This window comes from Ictidomys tridecemlineatus, chromosome X, assembly GCF_052094955.1.
Source record: "Ictidomys tridecemlineatus isolate mIctTri1 chromosome X, mIctTri1.hap1, whole genome shotgun sequence".
In the NCBI taxonomy this organism is placed as follows: Eukaryota; Metazoa; Chordata; class Mammalia; order Rodentia; family Sciuridae; genus Ictidomys; species Ictidomys tridecemlineatus.
Window position 1 is genome coordinate 5,170,066 of NC_135493.1, and position 21,778 is coordinate 5,191,843.

The 21,778-nt window shown below is 54.0% G+C and overlaps 2 protein-coding genes across 7 annotated transcripts; one reads left to right on the top strand and one right to left on the bottom strand.

Moving 5' to 3' along the window:
• Positions 1-16: 16 nt before the first annotated feature.
• LOC101973683 (melanoma-associated antigen 8) lies at positions 17-7,138 on the top strand. Of its 2 annotated transcripts, none has more exons than XM_078034163.1 (3): positions 17-207; positions 3,495-3,590; positions 5,619-7,138. In XM_078034163.1, the coding sequence occupies exon 3, from the start codon at positions 5,666-5,668 to the stop codon at positions 6,785-6,787; it is 1,122 nt and encodes a 373-aa protein (XP_077890289.1). In that variant the 5' UTR covers positions 17-207; positions 3,495-3,590; positions 5,619-5,665; the 3' UTR covers positions 6,788-7,138. The 2 variants fall into 2 exon arrangements, with proteins under 2 accessions (XP_077890289.1, XP_077890288.1); XM_078034162.1 differs by lacking the exon at positions 17-207 and adding an exon at positions 454-763.
• A 4,496-nt stretch (positions 7,139-11,634) lies between these two features.
• Positions 11,635-21,751, bottom strand: Eola1 (endothelium and lymphocyte associated ASCH domain 1). 5 transcript variants are annotated; one of them, XM_078034164.1, is made up of 5 exons: positions 21,371-21,751; positions 17,008-17,470; positions 16,808-16,888; positions 16,011-16,228; positions 11,635-13,788 (listed from the first exon to the last, which is right to left on the bottom strand). In XM_078034164.1, exons 2-5 carry the CDS (start codon positions 17,258-17,260, stop codon positions 13,717-13,719), a joined length of 624 nt encoding a protein of 207 aa, XP_077890290.1. In that variant the 5' UTR covers positions 17,261-17,470; positions 21,371-21,751; the 3' UTR covers positions 11,635-13,716. The 5 variants fall into 5 exon arrangements, with proteins under 5 accessions (XP_077890290.1, XP_077890294.1, XP_077890293.1 ...); XM_078034168.1 differs by having other exon boundaries at positions 16,099-16,228; positions 21,371-21,750; XM_078034166.1 differs by lacking the exon at positions 11,635-13,788 and adding an exon at positions 13,813-14,134 and having other exon boundaries at positions 16,099-16,228.
• Between the last annotated feature and the right edge of the window lie 27 nt (positions 21,752-21,778).

A 21,778-nucleotide genomic window follows, 5' to 3' on the forward strand; every position in this document is an offset into this window, starting at 1 on the left:
AGATTGCCAGTGCAACCAGCCCTAGTCCCTGGGGAGGAGGGCGGAATTGCAGGGCGGAGCGTTCCGCCGCAGGGGACCCTGGGATTTGCAGCCCATGCTTGAGCCACGTGTTGCAGGCCCTGGAGCTCTGGACCGAGGAGACCCCTCCTCCAAGAGAAGTTCCGGAAACCCCGGTGGGCCCTGTGAGCAGCGAGCGCTTCACCTCGGGTGGGCAGAATTCCAGGGCAGCGGGTCCTGCGCGGGCGCACGGGGAGTTATGCCCCATGCCAGAGCCACAGGGCTGGCTGGGGTCACTGGAGAGGACTGGGCCTGGGGTTGCTGGTGGTCCAGTGAGAGCAGGGGTGGAATGAGCAGCAAGGCCCCCAAACCATCCAGGCTGCCTCTGGCCAGCTGTCCTCCCGGAAGTTGTGGGGGTTGGGGGGCGGTCCAACTTGTAGAGCTAAGCTTTGTGCTGCAGGGCATTGCAGGGCATCCTTGAGCCAAGTGGTAGAGGTCCCTGGAGCTGTGGGCTGATGAGGCCCCTCCCTAAATTGAAAGTGTGCAAATCACACAGGCTCCCTCTTCCTGGCCTTGGTCTGGGGGCGGGGCTAGCATTCCTGGGCACTCCTTCTCTGTAGGGACCCTGGGAGTGTCCTCCTTTTGCCAGAGCCACACAATTCATTGGTGCAGAGGTGAGGGCTGAGGTCTGACTGTCCTGGCCCAACCCTGGGAGGAAAGAATTGTAGAGCCACAGGTTCCATGGCACAAGACCCTGGGATTTTCGGTAAGTACATGGCTTAGGTCAGCAGGGAGCAGACAAGGTCTGGGAACCATCAGGGTCAAGGTGAGGGATGAAGGTGAAGGGAAAAGGCTCGCACTAGGAGGAAGGCCCCGAACCATCTTGGCCAGCCCTGCTCCCTGTAGTGAGGGGAAGAATTTTAGAGTGAGGGCGAAGCCACAGGGGACCTTGGGGTTTACAGCCCATGCTTGAAGCACTGGAACCCATCACTGCAGCAGTCCTGAGGAGGCCCCTGTTAAACAGAAGGTGACCAAACCAGCTGGGTTTCCTACGAGCGCAACCCAGGAGCTGGGGTGCTAGAATTCCAGGGGACCCCTTCTGCCACAGGGGGCCCTGGGAGTTTCACCCAGTGGCTCAGTTCAGCATGGAGGGTACAGGGTCCCTGAGAGACCATTTGAGAGCTTAGGGAAGATGGAGGAGGCCCCGCCCCAGGAGGAGGCTCAGCAAAGCACCCAGGCTACCTCTGTGGCCAGAGCAGCTCCCTCTGGTGGGGGGCAGAATTGCAGGGCAGCCTGGTCCTTTGCAGAGGATCCTGTCAGTCCCACAAACTGACCTGAGGCCTGCACTGTAAGTACCAAGGTACAGTGGGTGACAGGTTGCTAGCTGGCATGAATGGAGGAGGCCCCACCCCAGTTGGAGGGTGCCCAAAGGAAGCAAGCTGCCTCTGTGCCCAGCCCTTTCCCCTGTGGGCTGAACTCTTATGTTTTGTTTTCTCTTGGTACTGGGGAGTGAACCCAGGGCACTTAAGCACTGAGCCACAATCCCAGCCCTTATCATTATCATTTTTTGAGGTTGGGTCTCTTTAAGTTTCTTGTGGCCTTGCTGAGGAGTACTAGGGGACATAGGGGTGGCCCCAAAGAGTCATGTCCCATCCCTGTTCTCTGCAATAAGAGGCCCCATGTACTTGGCCCATTCTTACATTCACTGAGATCTGCTTTGGGGGATTGGACAGAGCTTAGGACCTTGTTTTGATGCCCGTGCTCCAGATTGGTGGAGCATACAGGGCTCAGGCTGGGCTGGGGGTCAAGGTTTGGGCTGTGGGTGTAGCTGTGTGTTAAGAGACCTTGCCATTGCTTGCAAGAGAAAAGAAAAAGACAAAGTGAGGTGCTTGGTATGAACTGAAAATGCCCCACTTAAAGTGTTAGCACAAAGTTCTGGGCCTGGCGCAGACTTCACAGATCATTTCAGCCTTTTATTCAGAAACATGATTGCATCTCCCGTATACCCACTTTCCTGGTAGAAAATGAGCCACTGGTCAAAGGAGGAGTTTGGGCTTATATAGTTTATACAGAGAGGGGATTTTGTGACTGTGTCAGTCTGGGAAGACAGGAATTTGGGTTTGGGGCTTGGAGGTCGGTGGCCAGCACTTGGAGAGGATTTATGTTGGAAGAGATGAGTATTTCTCCGAGACTACCTTTCTAGGTTTGATGAAACACTTTCTCCCCACCAGTAGCCAGCATCTGAAGAGGATTTGTCTTGAAAGAGATGAAAGCTAGCAATGTATGCCTATTTTTTTTAACCCTTTCCCTGGCCACACTATCTTGACGTTTTTCATTTTCCATATCTAACATAAAGCATATCCAAATGATCCATATCTGGATGGGGTGGAGTGCACATCTGGAATCCCAGTTACTTGGGAGGCTCAGATTGGAGGATGGCAAGTTCAAAGCCACCCTGGGCCAGTTAGGCCCTCTCTCTCGAATTTTAAAAACAAGATGTAAAGGGCCAGAGGTGTTGCTCAGGGATAGAGTGCCTCCGAGTTCATTAAGCATACTTCCAAGAAAATTATCTTGATCTGCTGTGTGGTCAGCTCTGCAGCACATGGGTACAGATGGTGGGTGTGAGCCCCTCTCAGTCATCTTCAAGGAAGGCTTGGAGTCAGAGTCTTGGTCTCACTGAGCATGCTCAGGTCCGCAGAGGATGGGGATTCAGACTGTGCTTTCACTTCTGGGACAGGTTTACAGGCACTGTGATTTCTGACTTTGGCATCTGGGTTTGAGGGAGCTGAGGGCCTCAGTAGAAGAAGGAGGGCCTGTTGGCAGTCAGGGTTAGAAATGAGGGAGGACTGAGTGCCCTAGGACACAGAATGGGCACCACCTAGTCCTGCCCCTGCTTTTAGACTGAGCCTGTCCTTCATTCTGACTCTGGAATCTGAGGGAGGAGGACTCAGTTTAGGAGAGGAGCGGGCTGCTGCCAAGAGTCAAGGGGAGGACTCAGGGAGGAAGGAGGGGGGCTTGGACTCCAGATCAAAGGGGGACCTCTACCCTGCTAGGCCAGGGCAGGGTGGCCAGAGGCAGCACCTTCCTGTGCTTCCAGGGTGTCAGGGATGAGTGACCATGATTGAAGTGTGTGTTCTCAGGTCAGCAGAGGGAGGAATCTCAGGGGCTTCTGGGAAGTTCAGTAACAGCCCAGATCCACACATGGGAAAACTGCCCCTGCTGGCAGCCTGGGGTGGCTACAGGTGGGACTTTGGGGAAGGGATCCCATACCTTCTTCCCCCTTTGGACCTTCCAAGAGACGGTGCCCTTGGCCTGCAAGTTGTATCTACAGGTCAGCAGAGGGGAACGGGCCCAGACCCTGTCAGGAGTGAATATGAGTACCTTGGGGACACTCCAGACAAAGGAGGCCCCTGGAACCTGCTGGTCTGTTAACCTGGGGAAACCCCATGCAGCCATGTCCAAATGTGCTGTCCTCACTTCTGTCTCCTCCAAATCAGGGAGGTGAGGCCTTGGTGTGAGAGAGCTCGTCAGGACGGCAGAGGAGCCACAGCTGGTCAGCAGAGGGAGGGTTCCAGCATCTGCCGGGAATCAAGGTGAGGAACTTTGGTGACAGGCACTGAATGTCATACCTCCCAAAGGAAGGGACCTCAGAGAGCCTGGCTTCCCCTGTAATCTACCCTGCGGGGCCCCATGCAGGGTCACTGGAAGCAAATCCCTCTCATTTCTGCCTCCTAGTTCAGCTGAGAGGTTTTATGTGGGTAGGGACCTTGGTCAAGAGGTGATGACAGGCCAGCAGGGAGAGCCACATGTGGTTAGCACAGAGAGGAATCCTAGGACCTTCCAGACCCAAGGTATGGACCTTCATAAGGACTGAAGGCATCCCCGGCTTTGAAACAAGGAACCCAACATAGTCTGCCTCTCCACTGTGGTCAGCCACGAGAGGCCCTAAGTGGTACTGTCACTTCTACCACTAAAATGGGGCGTGTTCATGGAGATGGAGCTTTGGTCTAAAGGTATCAATTTCTGTCAGGTGGTATGGCAGTAAGCAAGGGCAGGCATGGGCATGAGCAAGATGCATAATCTACGGGACTTGGGGAACTCCCCCAGCACCAAATCTAGGATCCATGGGGCGCAAGCCTGGCTGTCAGCTCTGGAGAGCCCCTAAAAGGGGTGATGGGTTGTGACATCTGCTCCCTTCTCCTGAGAGATCTAGGTCTCTCAGGAAGTTGAGGGTGGTGATGGGACAGTGTGGGTTCAGATGAGCACAGGGAACTCCATCTTATTATCACAGACAGGGGTGCCAGGGCCTCCCAAAGGTTAAGGTGAGCACCCCAAGGGAGGATCAAGGGAACCCCCAGCACAGAGTGGACAGGCGCCCCTCAAAAATCTGCCCTGAGCCTGCCTTCAACCCAGGAAGCCCAGGCGGGGCTGTCAGGGTCCCTCTCTTCTTCAGTGTGTGTCATTGGTCTCCGCGAGGTGAAGGCTTGGTAAGAGGAGGCTGGGCTCACATCAGCATAGAGAGGGTCTCAGGCACAGCCGGGAGTCAAGGTGGGGACAAAGGGAACATCTGCACGTGAACACACAGTCTCCACGTGACCTTTCTTTCAGCCGTGGGAAGAACCAGGACCACCACTCCATGGGCTTCCCCTTCCCCTCACTTTCTTTCCCAGAGTCTCGCAGAGATTGACTTTGCTTTAAGGAAGGTGGCCTCAGGTCATCAGAGAGAGAGAAACAAGTCTCACACCTTGATGGTCCTTAAGGTTAGGACTGATCCAGTTTCTCCACGCCAGGACACATGGACCCCAATGAATTTGGCTAGCTAGTAGCATCACCACTGGGCAGTTGTGACCAGACGTGAGCCCCCTCGCTGCTTTTCATGTGGGGAGTATGGGGGATCGAACTCGGGGGCACTCAACCTCAGAGCCACACCCCCACTCCTGTTTTGTATTTTATTAAGAGACCCGGTCTCCCTGAGTTACTTAGTGCCTCATTTTTCTGAGGCTGGCTTTGAACTTGCAACCCTCTTGTCTCAGACTCCCCATCCCCTGGGATTATAGGCATGTGCCACCACGCCGGGCCCCTCACTGCCTTTATTCTGTCTCACAGAAGTGGATGTTTGTTCAGAGTGTTCACCTCAGGTCAACATGAGCTTGACTCCAGGCTTTTCCAGGGGAGTTTTGAGGGCACAGAGTGACCACTAATAAGACCATCCAACTGAGATTTCTGCAGGCCTCACAGAGATGGACCAGTCCCTCCTGTTATGGTTAGGGGTCCAGGGTTGGGCTTGCAGTCTTCACTCCAGTCACAGAGCAGATGAGGCCCAGGCAGAGCTGGGAGTCCTGGTGATGTGCATGCTGGGAGTGTATGCCAAGGGCCCAACTCAGCAGAACAGTGTACCTAGCCCACAGGCCTAGGTCAGCCCTGGGGCCTTGTGCTCTGCAAGCCAGCCTCACCTGAGAAGCTGTTTCACTTCCTGCCTCGGTTTCTCAAGGAGTCAGGCCCACGCGAAGGACAGGAGCCTGAGTAGCCCTAGATCACCACCTTAGCAGATGACTGGTTGGGCCCTTGTGAGCACCAAGAAGGGCGTGGTTCTCAGTTGGCTGGATCCCTTTCTTTCCCAGGACTGATCGCCTGCCCACTGTCTTGCCTGCTGTGCCCAAGGAAAGCCATGTCCTCTCACGGTCAGAAGCGCCAGCACCACAAGGACAAAGGAGAACCTAAGGCCCAAAGGGACGCACCAAGCCTCAATGGTGTGCAGGTTCTCAGGCCTGAGGAGGAGGGGTCCTCCTCTGCCTGCATCTCCTCCAGGTCCACACCTACCCTTAGCAAGGTGCCTTGTCCTGAGCCACTGATTTGTGCACAGGTGCCTGAGAGATCTTCCGCTCTCTCTGTTGCCACGGCCCCCACTCCGGGCCTCCCGTTCTTCCACCTCTCCAGCAGCCAAGAAGCAGAAGGTCGGTTCTCCTGGAAGAACCTGAAAGGCCATAGGTCCTTGTTGGGAGACCCATTGGATGAGAAGATGGCTGACCTGGTGCAGTTCCTGCTTCTCAAGTATCGAATGAAGGAGCTGACCACCAAGGCCGAAATGCTGAGTAGCGTCATCAAAAATAACCAGGAGGACTTCCCTGTGGTCTTCAGTGTGGCCTCTGAGTGCATGCACCTGGTCTTTGGTATTCATGTTGAGGAGGTGGACCCCTCCAACCACTCCTATGCTGTTGTTAATGCTTTGGGCCTCACCTATGATGGGATGCAGGGCGATGACCAGAGCATGCCCAAGACGGGCCTTCTGGTAATCATCCTGTGCATCATCTTCATGGTGGGGGACCGTGCCTGTGAGCAAGATGTCTGGGAAATGCTGAGTGTGATGGGGGTGTATCCTGAGAGGGAACACTTCATCTACGGGGAGCCTAGAAAGCTCATCACTGAAGATTTGGTGCAGGAACAGTACCTGGAGTATCGACGGGTGCCTGGGAGTGATCCTGCTTGCTATGAGTTCCTTTGGGGTCCAAGAGCACGTGCTGAAACCAGCAAGATGAAAGTCCTGGAGTACTGGACCCAGGTCCATGGGAGTGACCCTAGGTCCTACCCTTTCCTGTATGAAAAGGCTTTGAGAGATGAGGCAGAGTGTGCCAAAGTATCAAATGTAGCCAGGGCCACTAGGGTGCCCAGGGGACGGCCCAGGTCCAGGAAACACGGCAGGGCCGCATCCCGAAGCTTCCACACCCCCCCAAGTGAGATAGGGCCCATTTTTCAATCTGTGTTGGAAGAGAGAAGTCACCTTTCTAAGTAGTGAGGGGCCAGGGAAGGTGGAAGAGATCTTGCTGTCTAACATGTTGATGCTTCTGTATTTGTGCGACTTGGAAATTGAACTTTGTTTCCTATGGAATTTTTCAAATGTTCCTGTTGATTGAAAGTTTAATTTACTTCTGAATGGGATGTTATGAAGACCATACTCATTCATTTGTTGCTGTGAACATAGTGTTTAGGACTTTGGTGTTTTGCTTTTTCTTTCATTAATTAGCATCTCATTCTTTATTTTTGGGGCCTGAACAAAGATCACATGGGAGTGTAAGAGATAATTTCTGGATGTGGAAAAGAACTTGGTCATGAAAAAGAATGAATAAATGATAGAGAAATCAAAGGTGAATGCTCGCTTTCCATTATTACCTGTCTTCCCTGTATCCTTAAGAAAGTTGGTGTGCACCTGGATTTGCTTGTGTGTATTGGAGAATGGAGGAGAAGCTCTATGCTAATGAAAAGGCCCTCTCCTCACTGCCTCATTGATTCATGGAACATCCGTGCAATTGTGCTCTTCTAAAAGAGAGAGAATGAGTAGTGGGAATAATCAGACAGTAGGCTTAGCCAGACTGAATCCCATGGTTGAATGTTAATACAGCAACCATGTCAGGAAGACGGGGTGAGGTGTCCCCAGAGACCCAAAGAACATGTGAAGGAGGGTGAGCAGGTGGACCTCCAGTGTAGAGCAGCCGAGTGCCAATGTCCTATGCCAGCCAAGGCAGTTTGGGGCAGTGCCTTCTGCGGGTTGGACTTCAAGGACACTGCATGGAGGCCAGGGCCAGACCTTTAGATGGTGTGTCTTAGGGCTGAGAGAATGGAAGACTACTCTGAGTCGTTCCCTTTGATGGTGAATGAAGCAGAGCAGAATCTCCACCTGGGGCAGGTGTGAGAGGTGCTGTGTGGTTGAACACAACAGGAGAGCTTGGTGCTCAGTTACCATCAACTGCAAGGATCTGTAGAGAGAGAAGACTGAATGTCTAAAGAAGTGAGGCCTAGAAGTCCCTGGCCAGGACCCCCTCTGCTTGGTTGGGAGAGCCAGAGCTGACTGTGCAGTAAAGTGGTGTTTTAATTAGGGTACCAGTGTAATTGCACCCATTGTAACCAAGCAGTTGATTTTGCATGGCGATGGAATGAATGGAAATCGTGGTTTGGATGGAACAGAGTCTGGGAGGGTAGGAGTGAGTCCTGACTCAAATCCTAACATTCTCCCAGTGGGGAAGACTCCTCTACGCCCACATTTTGCAATATGTTCACCCAGAGGAAATGTTTACTGAATTTGAGTCAGGGAGCTTCCGCTTTGGCTGATGGGGTATTCCATATCGAACTAAGCTGCATAATTTCCAGTGTGTGCTGGTGACAACCAATGCCAAGGATGCCCCGGAGTGGTAGAGGCTGGGATCCAGGACTATTAGGAACTGCAGCTATCTGCCACTCACTACCGTTCCTTTCCAGGGCAGGCACCAGCCCAGGAGCTTTCCATTCTGTACCCATGTCCCAAAACCTGTCCTACTGGACAGGTCTCATCAGTCTCCCTGGGCAGAAGAAGACCTGGAGGCTGACTGGCGGGGGACTTCTGACAGGAGAAGCTGGTTAGTGACGGGGCTGCAAAGAGACCCTTGGTCTGAATTCATCTTGAGCCCACGGTTTTCCCAGGACTCCCAGGCTGAGGGTGAACTTCTGACTTAGTAATAGTTTCTCAGCACTGCATAATGTCCCTCTGGTGACCCATAAGAAAGACCCTAGGGGAGGCCAAAATACTAAAAAGCAATCCTAGCACAAGCCTGTCTGAAATCTCAGTGACTTGCGGAGCTGAGGCAGGAGGATTGCTAGTTCAAAGCCAGCCTCAGCAATTTCCCGAAGCTCTAAGCCAGTTAGTGAGACCCTGTCTCTGAAAATAAAATAAGATGGGCTGGGGTTGTGGCTCTATGGTTAAGCACCCCTGGATTCAATCCTTGGTACCTAAATTAGTACATAAATGACAGCAATTCCAGAGAAGGTGGGGTTCTTTACAGTTGGTTCCTTGGGAGCTGATTGCCCAGTTCCAGTAGTTTCCCTCATTACAGTCACCATTTCCCTTGTTGTCCCCCATGTGCCAACTCTGGTACCTGGACTGCTACCCAGCCCTTCCCTGCTGCCTCCTCTGGAGCCTGTGTCATGTGACCCACAGCATTCTTACTGCCTGCAGAAGTCCCCTGGCTCTCCCACATCTCACCCGACTCCTGTCTGATAGCCACAGCCCCTTGGTCAGAACAGTTGTCTAGGGACGGTGGTCTTAGACCCACCAGCAATCCCTACCAGGGAGTTAGCGTGTTCTTTGATTTCCCAATGCACTTCACGTAGACTTTGACTTGGCCCACTGTCCATTGGTCTTTGAGATATAACCCTGAGGGTGGAGGGAGGCCCTTGGAGGCCACTTGGATATTGGCAGTGGGATTTTAGTGAGCTTCTTGTTTGACACTTGTCTAGGAAGTGAACACAAACAGATGGGCTTCTTTAAGTGGTCAGTACCTAACATCTCCCTGGAAGTGCAGATCAGGAGCGAGCATCTAATGAATCTGAACTCTGGAGACCCTGGAATCCTCTTAGGAGCTGAAAGTGCTTCCTTGGTGGAGATGCTGGCTGAAATTTGTTCAGTCCCTGGCCAGGGACTCACTCACACTAGCCAAGCACTGAGCTATATCCCTTGCCCTTGTCTGATTTTATTCTGAGACGGGGTCTCATTATTTCCCAGGCTGGCCTCAAACTCGCTGTCCTCCTTCCTCAGCCTCCCATGTCCCTAGGATTGTGGGTGTGCACCCCCCATGCCCACCTGCTGGCTCAAAATTTATCACATATACACAAAGAGAAAGCAACTCACCATCCTTTTACCACCTGTCTGCCACTGGCTTCACAGGAAAATGCTGGCTTCAGTGTGACTAATGGACCTGTCCAGGTGTTCAGGCAAGAATGGCCATGTGGAGGGTGGCAGAGGCTCAGTGGTTAAGATTTTACCCTGCATCAAACGAAAGGGGTAACCCTCAGCCTACTGAGAGGACGGTATTGCAGAGGCAAGTGCAGAAATGTCCTGTGGGGTGAAGAAGGGGAACCCTATCTGGTAGCTTTGACGTGATCCTCTTCAATTCCATGGGATACTGTTGGACTGAAGTCATCAGCCACAGCAGGCACCTAAAACTTCAAGGCAAATCTGGTCTTCTCAGAAACTGCTCCAAAAAAAAAATGAGTGTGGTGGCCTAACAAGGACAGTGTTTGCTCCCGGTTGAGCTCCTACTCTCTAACAGATTTGGGGAGAGAGTTCAAGTTCCCAGCCATATCCTCTCTCCTTCCTGGCCATGGGGCAACACTCCTGTCCACTGGCTCGTAGATAGGAAGGGACATGTGACATTTCCTTGCCATTGAGACAAGAGTGACAGTGTCATTTGGTCATTTCCCCAGTCCAGTTCTACATCCCTCCCACCTGGCATTTGAGAGCCAGTATGCATTTCCATGTTTTCTTCCTCCTTTCAATAACAAAACATAGGATGGAAGCAGTCTGGATCCCTGGGTCACCTGAGAGTAGAGCTGGGGGTGCACGCCTATCATCCCAGTGACTCAGGGGGCTGAGGCAGGAGGATCAAGGGTTCAAACCCAGCCTCAGCAACTTAGCGAGGCCCTAAGCAACTCAGTGAGAACTCGTCTCTAATAAAATATAAAAAATAAAAGGGGGCTGGGGATGTGGTTTGGTGTTTAAGGGCCCCTGGGTTCAATCCCTGGGACCAAAAAAAAAAAAAGAATTTTGTACACAAAACACAAACTTGTGTTTGGCCATTCAAGTCCCGAGTTTTGTCTGTGATATCAGCCAAAAGGTCTTCACTAATACGCAGCTGCTCACAAAGCTGAGTGCCCTCTGAGTAGAGAAGGGCATTCCCAGATGAGAGGACAGCATGGGCAGGGCAAGGGCAGGGAGCTCAGAGGACAGTACCAGGGATCCAGCGGTGCCCAGTCTGGCGCCTGGGGGCCTTAGGAGCACTGAAAGGGGCTTGGGCATGCTGAGGCCCAGAGACTGTCCGAGTGGTGGCTGAAGGTCTGGAGCCGAACCTGTGGGCCAGACTGCTGAGGGGAGTGCAGGGATGCTGCTCCTCAAGGAGCAGCCAGCAGTGTGAGCGATGATTCCTCCTCAGGACTAAGAGGAGCCTGGTGTCTTGCACTGCTAATCCCAGCAGATACTTTGTGACTTAAAACAGGTGATGGTTACCTAAGGGTCCTACAGAAGCCACAGGACACCAGGGTGTCTACATCAAATCAAATAAACACTGGCTCTTTGTGGAAGGCCAGAGGTGTGGGTTCCCCAGTCCAGTTCTTCACTTTCACCTCCCTCCCACCCAAGGGCCCAATCCCTTTATGAGTCCTCAGCCAAGTCCTCCAGAAGCCAGCGCTAGTGTTTGGATGTTAAATGTCCCCCAAGGGTCTGTGTGTCAAAGGCTCAGTCCCAGTGCAGCACCATTGGGAGGTCTTTGGGTCACTGGAGGGGGACTGTGGGACCCTGGCCCATCATGTCTCTCATTCTGGGCTGGGGACATCAACAATTTGCTCCAACATATGCTCCTGGCATGATGTGCCACCCTCAACAGAGGTCCAGAGACTTGGGTCCAAGGCCTGCAGCTGGCAGAACCTGGGGCTAAATATGGGCTTTTCTCCTCATAGACCAGCCGCCTGGAGCATTTCACTGTCATAACACTCCGCTGACCATCACAGGCTGTAATGACCATCATCATTCCTAGTCACGAGAATTTGCCTAAGAGACGAGACGTTGGCATTTAATGAAGGTCCGTGGCAGTTTAACTGAAAACTCCAGAAGCCTCCTTCACTGACACGACCCACAACCTCCATTTTATTGTACAGACGCTAAGTGCACGTGCTAAGGTGTGAGTGACACTGAGTCCTTGGGTGAATGCTTTTTGTTTGAAAGCATCTTCTCCACGGGAACTGAATCCAGACACAGGGACATGATGAGGCATTAGAGCCCATGGACTGAAAGGGCCCCTGGGTAGCATTTCTTTCCATCCCTCTTTGTGCTCCGCACATAAACAATGGGCTGAGCCTTGGACAGGACAAAGGGGACCACGTCCTTTGGGATGAGGACCCTAGTGCCTCTCAGCCTGGGGTAGGTGTCTTCCGCTGTAAACCCTTGCCCCCGGTACAGTGACTGTAAGGACAAACTGTCTCCCATGGATGTCCAAAACCAGCCTTGTGTCCTCATCTGTCATGGAGGGTGACTTTTGGGGGTTTTAACTGCTACCCACACGCTCAGAGTGGTGCAATCTTCAAAAACACGTGGTCAGGTGCCTGTTTGGGATGGTTCTGTCATGTCTAGCTAAATGAGAAGCAACTTTCCTTAGGAACATCTGTGGACCAGGCCTCAAGATTGTGCACGTGTTGGGCAATGAGAAGGGCAGCGGGGGGGGGGGGGGGAGCAGTGGAAACTAAGGGCAGTTTTGTCGTCATCTGCGCTTGGCAGTAAGCCGAGCTCCAGAGGAGCCTCCCAAGCTCAGCTGAGACGCTGCCCTCCAACCACACAACAGGGGGAAGGAACCCGATCCTTCAACACTAGAGGCGCTCCCGCCCTGCTTGGCACTGCTCTACTCCTAGTTTGGGACAACCTGACCAAGTGGCAATGAAACACACTCCTTATTTGGGCCCATGGGAGAAGATCCTAGCAACCCACAGGAGCAGTTGGAAGATACCAAGTAGGGAGGAGATGGCAGGGGAGGGGGGAGGAAAGCAGGGGGCTACCCACCAAAGGCTGGGCCACCGTACCTCGGAGGTATGGTCACCCAGCAGCCCACATGACCAGGCCTGGCTCAGTAATACCCAGGCTCAAACTAACTGGGGACTGGTCTTTGAGCAAATCACAGAGGATTGCAACAGGCCTCCTCTGTCTCTGGGAGTGGAGCCGCTATGGGGTCTTGGTTTCTCATCTCTTCTAGGGAGAGGCTGGCAGGTGACACAATGTGCCTGTCAGCATAAGGGAGACTTCTCTAGAAATGTGAACCACACCTTTGTACACTTTGAGCAAAGGGAAGCTGCCCCCCCCCCGCCCGCTGTCCCTCCCCTCCTCTCCCCTCCACCAGCACTCCCCCTCCAGCCTGGCTTCCTGTCAGCTCTGTGACATCGCATGACAAATAAAGAGGACGGTGATGTCAGTGCCTAGTTGCCTTGCTACGAGGCTCTAGAACTTCTCGGACTGTATTTATAGAGCCTCTTCCCTGGACGAAGGCACTTTAGACTCACTAGGAAGTCTACACCAGTCTTGGGTAGGAAATGCTCCTGATAGTGTAGTGCCATGGCCAGTGAGTGTGTCAAAGAGCACTCTGCAGTCCAGGTGGCCTCGCTGGTCAGCAAAGAGCCAGCGAGCAAGCCCCTATCTCATCCTTCACCTGATCCCAAGGTGAATTCAGGACAGGGTTTGGACCCGTATGGTGACCGAGCCCTGAGCCAAGATCCCGGCTCCCGAGAGAGCCAGCCGCCAGAAGAACCGAGCCAGCCGCCAGAAGGTAGGAGCCAGCCACCAGAAGGTAGGAGCCAGCCACCAGAAGAACCTAGGCGGCCGGTGACCAGCGAGGAAGGCACTGAGAACCTTCTCAGGCTCTCCTTCCCCAGAAAGCTTTGGGCAATAGTGGAGGATGACACCTTCAGGTCTGTGTGCTGGGGTGGCGAAGGAGACATCATGGTCATCGAGGCTGACCTTTTCCAGAGAGAGGTCCTTGGCCGGAGGGGTGCAGAGAGGATTTTTGAAACTGACAGCCTGAAGAATTTCATTCGCCAGCTGAACCTCTATGGATTCAGCAAGATCCGCCCAAAAGATGCATCAGCTTACTCTCGGGGGAAGAAGAGAATGATGGTAAAGTAGAAAGTACTCCTGTCACCTGTTTCTCGAATGCCTTCCTAGCGCCCCCAGATGAATCCCACTGCACAGGGCTCATTTCCAAGGATCACTGGTCTAGTGTGGTAGATCACCTATGGAAAGATGAACAATCAGCATTTCATGTTAAGCGACAACAACCCTTTAGAGATAATCTGAAGGCAAGGAAAAAAGGGCCGAGAGGCCAGTTACTGTCAAGCATGTGTTTGACCCCCTTGATCTATGAATTTTCTTTAGTGGGGTCACGCAGGAAGGGCAGCCACGCTGGCCAGGAACTTGAAAATGATTTCCTCCATTTCAAACCAAGTCCATTAGGATGCTGGGTGGGGGTGGGCGGAGCAAGGCACCCTTTACCCCAGGAAGGCTAAAACTTTTCCTTTTGTTTCAGATCTACCGCAACTCCAATTTCCAGAAGGACAAGCCAGGGCTCCTGGAAAACATCTGTAAAAAAGGAGAAGCCAGAAGCTCTGCTCAGGGTGGGACCTGCATACCAAGGCCACTGAAGAACCCGGCTGGGCGAGAGAGCGGCGCATCATCTGCCAAGAAAAAGAAGCTGGTCCCTACCAGACGCTCCCCACGCTTCCACCATGAGGTCAAGGCAGAGCACGTGCTGCCCCAGAGGGAAGCCCTGGACGACCAGGGGCCCAGAGGCACACAGCCCTTCATGCCCTCTGGGGTGTGGGCGATGAGCAGTGTCTCTGAACAACCCCTGGAAAAGCAGCTCCCGCAGGAGCCAAGTGGCCCCGATGGGGATGAAGACGGCACACCTTCCTCCCAAGCTACTGCCGGAATGGAAGGCGAGGGGGAAGTGCCCGGAAGCCCCCAGGCTTACCCTGATTATTGTTCAGTCATGTCTTTGTACAACACTTGTTATTCCATCCTGCTGGCCGCCCTCTCAGCCATGTCCCCAAGGGAGCCCCCGGAGGATGGTGAAGGTGAAGGCCAAGGCGAGGGTGAGGAGGATGATGACAATGAGGAGGAGGTGCAGGAGGGCTCCTCAGATTACAAATGTGCACTCTGTGAGCAGTTCAAGGACAACACAGGTCCTTGAACTCAGCCCACGCAGCACCAGTGATAAAAGTCAACCTTTTCTAATGTTGAACCCACTTTTGGTCTTGACAGAGGAAAACAAAACTCTGAAGGGGTCAATAAATGATCTAAAGAAGAGCCGCGAGTCCTGTTCTTTGTAACCTCCCGGGCTACTCTTGCACAATGTGGTGGCTGGTGCTGCTTAGGTTCCCCTAACCCCTTTCCTTTGGAAGCAGCAGCTGTTCCACGCCCCCAGCGGAGGACCTGGCTGGGCAATGGTGAGTGTGAGCTCAGCAAGATCTGGTCCCTGAATGGCCTGCTGCTCAGAAGAAAGAAGAGCCTGGCTCCTGACCTGGGAATCGCCTCACACAACTCAGGTATGTCAACGCAGGAGATTCCTTCCTGACAGGGCAACCCCACCCCGGAGTTGCCAGGAAGTCTCCCAACACACAGTGGGCCTCTTTGCAGGCCTAAAGTCAGGCTCCCATCTGGGAGGGGATGGACGGTACTATATCCTGCCTCACAAGAGTCAGGCCATGCCAGTCTCCATGAGGGTGGGGGGAGCCCCTGGTCCCCACAGATAACTACCACTACAGACTGTGCTACAAAGTCGCCAGAGATTGCTACAAAATAAACAGCACACGTGTCTCTACAAGAGTCGACCTGACTCAATCACAGCAGTATTTAGGATCCTCTGCTTGGGAAGGAAATAGCTGCATGACATCCATGCAGAACCCAGGGACACTTTTCCCACAGTGTGAGAATGACAAGAGGGAACAGATGGCTGCTCCAAGTCCAATGTTCTCTTCACCTGGGATGCACTGGGCCATGAACTGCTGGTCATTCTCCAGCAGGATTCAGTGCCAGGTCCCAGACTTCCCACCATGCCCCTGGGTGCTCTTCATGCACCCCAGAGCTCTGACTCAAAGAAAGAGCCGGGGAAACCCACAAGGGTGCCCCAAGCACTAAACAGTTACCATCTGGACATTTATTTGCACAATCTAGAAAGTAGCTGGACCAAAATTAGGGGCAATGCCAAGACATTTCCTGGTGGCCTTGCCTGTCCCCTGAAGGTCAAGGTACCACACAGGATCTCAATGAGCCCAAGGAGGCACTGCCCAGGGAAAGTCCGCCTCCCCCGTTCCCTTCTAGTGAGCATAGCAATCTGTGTCCACGAGCAGTGCTGAGGGCTGTGGCGATTCACACCTAACCTGATTTTCATGGGTCTGTTTCGTGATTTACTGGGTGTCTCAACAACTTTCCTCTCTGGAGCCCACAGCGGTCACACCTTGTGTGCCACGGGGATCAGATGTTCCGGGATGTCCACCTCAAACACATCCTTCCCCCCTTTCTGGGGTACGGGCTCCAGTAACCACCTGGGGTTCGAAACCACTGTCAAATACTTCTGCCGCAGGTTGGTAAGAACAGCTTGATTTTCCAGTTCCACAACCTCGTCGGGAGCTAAGTTTTCCGGGTACTGCAACGTTTCTCCGATGTCCACGAGCCCTGTGCCCAAGAGAAAACACACAGAAGGCTTTCCCTTCCATCATCCAAGGCCGGCCGTGTGATGACAGGGTGATTGAAAGGCACACTGCGGGAGCCCAAAATATCACTAAAAAGACTAGAGGCAAGTTGAGTCTTTCTCACTCAACACTGGTGACCTGCCACACTCTGTTCATGAAATCCAGGGTGACAGGAATAGGAAAGAGCCTTGTCCTCACTGAGGATGCACAAGGGATGGGTGGGCCCCATAAGACTGCTGAGGTGGCAGTTACATATCAGAAGGGCACCGTGCCTGCGGGGGTAACCACTGCCAACGGGACGCCTCAGGAGGTCACCAGGTGGCAGGTGCCAACGCGGGACCTGGACAGCTGAGAGGTTGGGCACGCGCCCAGGGAACATCACGGGTGTGGCAGGCACATGAAGCCGGGCAGGCAGCCTCACTCTAGAGGCCACTCAACTGGAAGGGCATGCAGTGCTGCCCCTTCTGGACTTGGAGGCACGCACTCAGTGGCCACGTGCCACAGACAGACACTTTTCAGATCACAAATAGCAACTGCAGCCCAGGGGAGGGAGGTGATTTACCAAGGTTGTGTGCAGCCAGGCCCGCAGACCCCCAGCCCAGTGCCTCTTGCGGCTCCTCCAAAGCTGTGTTGCTCAGGGAAACTGCAGCCAACGTGCCCACCAGTTCAAGGGAAAACAGAACAGAAGCCATGAACCTCAGAGTACCATCTGGGGGGCAAATCTGGAGCTCTCTGGACCCTGGTCGGCATGCCCCCACTTACCAGCTATCACTCCTCGGCCAAACTTCTCCCCTTCCCAGAGTAAGGCCTGGATCTGCCCAGGGCTCATCTGCAGCCTCTCCACCAGCAGCTCCCTCCAGGAGCTGTCTTCCCAGTCCCTCTGAGCAATGTGGATGGCAATGGTGCAGTTCTGGTGGCTCTTCAGCAGAGGATGCCACCGCGTTTCCAGGGTCTTGACTCCATTCAAGACAAAACCGGCATAAGGCTGCCGGAAGGACAGGCAGGAAAACTTCATCTTCTTCCCTTTGGGCTCACAGCCAGCAAAGCCGTCCTTCCCCCGGGCCCTGAAACCGCACTGACCTTGAGGGCTCGCTGCTTCTGCCTGTCACCACACAGTCACTGAGGCCCTGCTCCACCATGGGCTCAAGGCAGGGTGCTGGGGTTTGGATGATTCGGTTCCATCCTGTGGAGTCTTTGGCGAGCACGTGGAGCAGGATGGCAACAGCTAGAGAAAGGCACAGGCAGGGCAGTGTGTGGTCAGTAGCATGACCGGAGTCACCATGTCCTAGGTGAAAACAGAGGAGGGAGGCCCCCTTTGGCCCACATGGGGCTTCACCCTGAGTGGGCTGCCTTTGGCACAGAGGAACAGGCCTGGATCTCTCTTCTTCTGCCTGCCCACATCGCCCCAACACCACTCTCGGCACCTGGCCACGCCACCACAAGCACTGCCGTCCCTCAGTGTCTGGCTCCCACCCCTGCAGGCTGCTGCGCACGATTCCTGGGTGTCCAACATTTATCGATTCCTGTGTCAGAACTCCCTGTGATGTCAAGTGGCCTGTCAGTATCTACTCCAGACCCACTTGGGTGCCATGCCCCTGGAGCCCCATTCCCCACCCACCTGAGCCAAGGCAAGGGAATCCTGAGAATAAGAACAATTACCCAGTGTGCATACACCTTCCGTGTGCCCGGCCCTGGAATGCTCAGACGGAATTTAATCCTCAAATGACCCAGCAGGCCCAGTAGCACTTGCTAGGCCCCCTCTATGGCTGAGAGGAGGAGGAGCTGAAAGATGAAGCAACTGCCCACAGTGGAACAGACTGACCTCAGGCACTCCCTGACGAGGCCCTCACCTTTTTACGCATGTACCTCAGGAGACGACGGACCCCTTCCACAGGAAGCCTGTGCTATGCTCAGTGAGAAGCCCAGGCCCTCATCAGGGCAGCCACCAGGGCTTGATGGCAGAACCTCAGCTCACTCTTTGAAGGTCATGCCGCCTCGGTTTCCTTGGGGCTGTGAGGGCAGGCCAGGTGCTGGGAGCACCTAGTAGGACAGTCCCAAATGGTGGCTACTCTTGGTAGCGGCAGCAACATCAAGCCTGGGGTCCTGTCCTCTGGCGCCTCTGCCCTTCACCCATGAGCTGCCCCCTCCACTCTGCCTAGTGCCTCCCTGTACCCTCTTCAAGCCCATCCACTTCACCCCAAGTATCTCCTATGGTTTTAAGGAAACACGCCCACCCTCCAAAGACAAGGCCCCGTCAGGACAAAAGAAGCCTGGCACTCATTCCTCCACCAACCCACAGCCTCCCTTTCTGTGCCAGATCTTCTGCCTTCCTCCTCCTCCTAGGGCTGGGCTTCCCCTAACAAGTCATCCTTTCTCTACCTCACTCCAGGGCCTGGGCCTCGCCTCTGTGCTCTCACTCAGGAAAACTACTCCCCCCTGACACAAAAGGACTCCTCTGCCCGCACATGCTGCGTCACGTGAAGGATGTTCCTCTAGCTTCTGTCTCCCTCCGCGATAACTCTGCACAGCACAGACCTCAGCAAAGCTCTCTACATCTCCCTCCTCACCTCACCGAACTCAAGCCCTCGCTACATGAACCCTCCCCTTTGGGTATCTGGTATCCCACAGGCACTGAATATGGGTTTGGCTACTTCTGTCGTCACCTCACATGACCCTCAGCAGCCCAGGTCTGGCTGACCATCCCCTTTCCAACTCCTTCCCTGGCTTCCAGAGTGCTTGCTGGCCCCTCTACTCCATGGCCCACTGGCCAAACTTTCTTGGCCTCAGCCTTTCCTGGTCAGGCCAACAGACTGAGGACCCAACCCCTGCACACCAAATCCACCTCCCTTCCACATCTGTAGGTGGGGTCACCACCTATACCATATCTCTGCCCCAGACCTAGAGCTCTCCTTCCTCCCTCTCTTTCCCTCATCCACCACCTATGTCCCATGGCCGTATCTCCAAAGCCTATCCCCAATCTCATGCCATGCCATGGTCGGTCTACATGGCCATCATCCCAGTCCAATCTCCGACCACCTGCTGGCTTCTCAAGCAGTATCCTCATCACTGCTCAGCATGCGGCACTGCTCTCTGGCATCCAAGCTGCAGTCAGAGCGACCCCAATTCAGGGGCAACCACATCATGGCACTCCTCTGCTGAAACCTTCCAAGGGTTCCTGCCCAACCAGGGCAGAATGGACACTTCTCACCAGGCCCACAAGCTCCCTCCTGATCTGGTTCCTTGCCCCTGCCATCAGCCCTCTTTCCCCTTTATCCACCTCCCTGCTGCTGCTGCTGCACAGGCCTGTCTTCCATCCCAGGGCCAGTTCCTACCCCAGGGCCTTTGTTGGGTCCTCAGGGTTTCCCTGTGTCCCCTTAGAAACCCTATCTTGAAGGGCTTTACCCCCAGCACCTCAAACCACAACCATAAATATAAAGATGGATGTTTTACAAATGGAATCCAGTAAAATTCAACTGTCTAGGGTGGCCCACATCCAGTATAGATGGTGTCCTTACAAAACTGAGGAATTTAGAGGTGTGCAGACACAGAGGGAAAACACCATGAGAAGATGAAGGCAGACATCGGGGTGATGCTTCCTCAAGTCAAGGAACACCGAAGATTGCCAACCGACAGCCAGAAGCTGGGAGAGGGATAGAGCAGATTCTCCAAGGGACCACAGAAGACACAGAGGCCCCTGACACTTTGGTTTCACATTCCAGCCTCCAGAAATGTGTGGGGATATCTTCCTGTTCCTTAAGTCACCCAATTTGTGGCACTTTCTTACGGCTATCTTGGCAAAATAATAGATAGGTGTGAGGTGTTCCCCACCCATACATCTCCACAAAGTAGGGCCAGACCTTTCCATTCAATAGCACTTCAAGCACATTCTTCCTTCTCTGTACCTCTTGATCTGCGTCATTATTCGTCCTCTGGATGGCATCCCACTCTTGGCGGTCCCATAATTTACACAATCACGCATTGCTCTACTGATGGATAGTTAGAAGCTGCTTCCCACTTTCTGCCACTAGAATTGATATTCTTTGTCACAAACTTGTTGGCATACACATCAAAGATGCTGAAATAGGCCAGCAAGTGGCCTTCCACAAAGACTCACCCAACCAGTGGTGCCACTGTCCCACACACAGCCCACAGCATCATCATCCTGCTGATGGGTGACAAAGGATCCCCTATCCTCATGACTTATGAGGAAGGCAGAATGCCTCTCACCAGGCCTCGCCATTTCTATCTCCTCTACTGAGATATGTGACCAGAGTGAAGGTCTGCCTAGTTCCCACCACTCAGCTTCTGAGGTGACACCTTCCTCATGGACACCACAAAACCACAACTCTGAAACATGACCTGCGTGGGTGGACTCCCGAGTGACAACTAAAGGAAATCAGGGGGTTGAGCCCCCTCCTGCCTGGGGCTGCAGAGGGTACCTGCCTGGGGCTTGAGGGGGAAGCCCCATTCTGCTTGTCTCAGCTTCTTCACCTGCACAAGGACAGGAGATAAGGAGGGCAGGTGAAGGATAAGACAGCAATGCCGTATAGTGGCACCAGAAGGCTTTCCTACTCAGCGAGCACCAAAGACCAGGACTATCTGGGAGGGCATGTTTCAAGGGGAACACACATGTGCACCTCACCAGAGCCTGGGTCTGCTACCGATGCCCACGACAGTGCGGCTAGTCCCCTCTGGGTCAAGGATCACATGATGTATCAGTTAGGTGGGTGGGAAGTCAGTTTGGGAAAGGAGCCCTGCTCTTAGGCCAGGACCCAGGATCCAAGAGCAGAAAACTGGCACCTCTCCTCACATGGTCTCGGGGCCAAGGTTTGGAGGCCCCAAATCACATCACCCTCACTTTAATTCTGGGCAGACCTCACAGGGCACAGCGACCCAGTGCAGAGCTGAACATCTCATCGCCTGGGGTCTCAGGGAGTCCACAGCTCAAGGTAAGGTGGGGCAGGTGTCAGTGGAGCAGCACACTAGCTGTGTGCTGGCAGAAGCACATCACAAACACGCACTTGGCCCAAGATAGGGCGTGAAGCCTGTCGGAGTAGGAGCTGACCAGGGCTCCAATGCATGGGTTTTGAGTCCCACTTCCAGGGAAACCCCAGTCCAGAGGCACCTTAGGAGAAGCGAGGAGCACACAGGCGCCCGCAGGGGTGATCCTGGCTCTTAGGTCGCGGGCAGTCTCAGGACTCTGGACTCACTGGCACTGGTCCAACTCCGACCTGCGACCATCAGACCGCACAGTCCACCGCGGCCCAGGAGAGGCCACCAGCCCTGAGAAGGGCTCCGCCGGCTGGTGAGGAGATGATGAGGCCCAGGAGAGCGCTGGGCCGGTGTTGGGGCTGCGCTGCTGCCGCCTCTGGGACACCTTAGGTTGTGGGCAGGGGCTCGCAGGCATTAACGCTGGCGCCTTAGCCCAGCCCCCAAAGTCCCTTCCAGCAGGAGCACAGGCAGGCACGCACGCACCCACCCACGCATGCAAGCACGCCGACACGTGATTACGTACAACTCACGTCGGTTCGCC

What these genes read in the sequence shown, in the direction of transcription:
- Eola1 (XM_078034164.1), bottom strand. Translation starts at nt 17,260, where the DNA reads ATGAAGTTTTCCTGCCTGTCCTTCCGGCAGCCTTATGCCGGTTTTGTC. An exon ending in TGGCCGAGGAGTGATAGCTG is followed by an intron (nt 16,889 to 17,007) that starts GTAAGTGGGGGC and finishes CGTTGGCTGCAG; the next exon opens with TTTCCCTGAGCAACACAGCT. An exon ending in CCTGGCTGCACACAACCTTG is followed by an intron (nt 16,229 to 16,807) that starts GTAAATCACCTC and finishes TCTTGGGCACAG; the next exon opens with GGCTCGTGGACATCGGAGAA.
- LOC101973683 (XM_078034163.1), top strand. Translation starts at nt 5,666, where the DNA reads ATGTCCTCTCACGGTCAGAAGCGCCAGCACCACAAGGACAAAGGAGAA.